The sequence below is a fragment of the Tupaia chinensis genome, unplaced genomic scaffold (genome assembly GCF_000334495.1).
Source record: "Tupaia chinensis unplaced genomic scaffold, TupChi_1.0 Scaffold000252_1, whole genome shotgun sequence".
Taxonomy (NCBI): Eukaryota; Metazoa; Chordata; class Mammalia; order Scandentia; family Tupaiidae; genus Tupaia; species Tupaia belangeri.
The window spans coordinates 3,759,009-3,760,482 of record NW_006159732.1 but is presented as its reverse complement, the minus strand read 5'-3'; the positions used below and the strand labels follow the sequence as shown (position 1 = coordinate 3,760,482).

The window sequence follows — 1,474 nt, the reverse complement described above, 5'->3', positions numbered from 1 at the left end:
TCAGACATTCCATCACTTATCACGCTATCTTGCAAAGTAGAGCTAAGTTGTCATTCATAGACCTGGAGTAATTCTCTCATATGCCCAGGAAATTATTTTTTAATAACTAAGTATTAGCTTAGTAGCTACTACAGACTGGGTGATATTCAATAACTACCAGTTGTTACCTTGTGTTTTATAAGGAGCAACCTTGGCTATGTCCATTGTAAATATTTTGATTTTTACATTCATTTGTATTTTTTTTTTTTTTGGGAGAGGTTTTTGCTATAGGGTGTGTGTGCTCTCCGGACAGAGAGAGAGAGACAGAGAGAAAGAAAGCGAGAAATCAACCCCCAGGGAGGATGGCCACGCCACAATCCCTTCTCCTCTGTTCTCCTCTGGGGATCTTGGGCACGCAGGCACACGCGCCTGGTGTGAGTTTTAAGCCACCGGATCCGGGAGGGGAACTGCACTTGACTACATGGGAGTTCAGCAACCTAGCCATTATGCAAACTGCTGGTCCCCCATTCATTTTTGTCAAGTAAAACTGAGAATGTGTAAATGGACATACACGAGTAGATATTCTACTTACCTTCATGATCTATTACAAAGATTTTATATAACTAAGCATGTAAGAAGACATTACTCTCAACAGATATTCTATTAAGTTTATAATATTCCATTGCCTTTAAAAATTTATAATAGGGCATGTGCATGGACATATGTGAGAGAGAGAGAGAGAGAGATCACCGTCTGTGGTATCTGGTCACACCGTGATCTTCTTACTGCATTTCTCCAGTCTATCAGATCCTGGTCACTCATTCATGTGCCCAGGGCATTTCAGGTGGACTGATCAGGGGATGTGATCCACAGTTTGCCACATGGAATCCTCATGCTCTTTTTTTTCAATTTCAAATTTTTATTTTTATAAATGCCTCCAGATTACCAAAATCAAGAAAACCTGTGATATCTATATATAGATATATAGATAGATGTATATATTATACTTTGTTTCGGATAAAGGACAGTCACGTTTAATAACCGCTGCTTGCTTCGGCCTTGCTCCCTTGGCTCCTGAACCTGAGAAAGCGAGGATGCTGTGTAGACTCAGCATTCTGGCCTCTCCACCTTGAATCTCATACTGACGACCCCATGTATGCCGGCCTCAATCTCGTCGTTTTCTTTAACCGGCCCGACTCCCTTGGGCGTTCCGGTCAAGACGATATCCCCTTCTTCCAAGGTCATTATCTTAGAAACGTAGCTGATGATGTACGGGATGGAGAAAATCATGGAGGAGGTGTCACCCTCCTGCCTGAGCTCGCCGTTGACCTTCAGCCAAAGCTTCAGCTGGTGCGGGTCCGGGACCCTCTCCTTGGGCACAAACGCGCTGACGGGGCAGGAGCCGGTGAAGCTCTTGGCCAGCGTCCAGGGCAGCCCCTTCTTCTTGCACTCGTCCTGCACGTCTCTGGCGGTCATGTCAAGGCACAGGGCGAAG

At 44.8% G+C, this 1,474-nt stretch overlaps 1 protein-coding gene across 1 annotated transcript; it reads right to left on the bottom strand.

Annotated features, from left to right (window-relative positions):
• Positions 1-469: 469 nt before the first annotated feature.
• On the bottom strand, positions 470-1,473 carry LOC102496819 (acylpyruvase FAHD1, mitochondrial; the record flags this gene model as incomplete). The annotated part of the gene is made up of 1 exon (XM_006149115.3): positions 470-1,473. A coding segment is annotated over one exon (387 nt), but the record flags the coding sequence as incomplete, so codon positions are not given.
• Position 1,474: the final 1 nt, after the last annotated feature.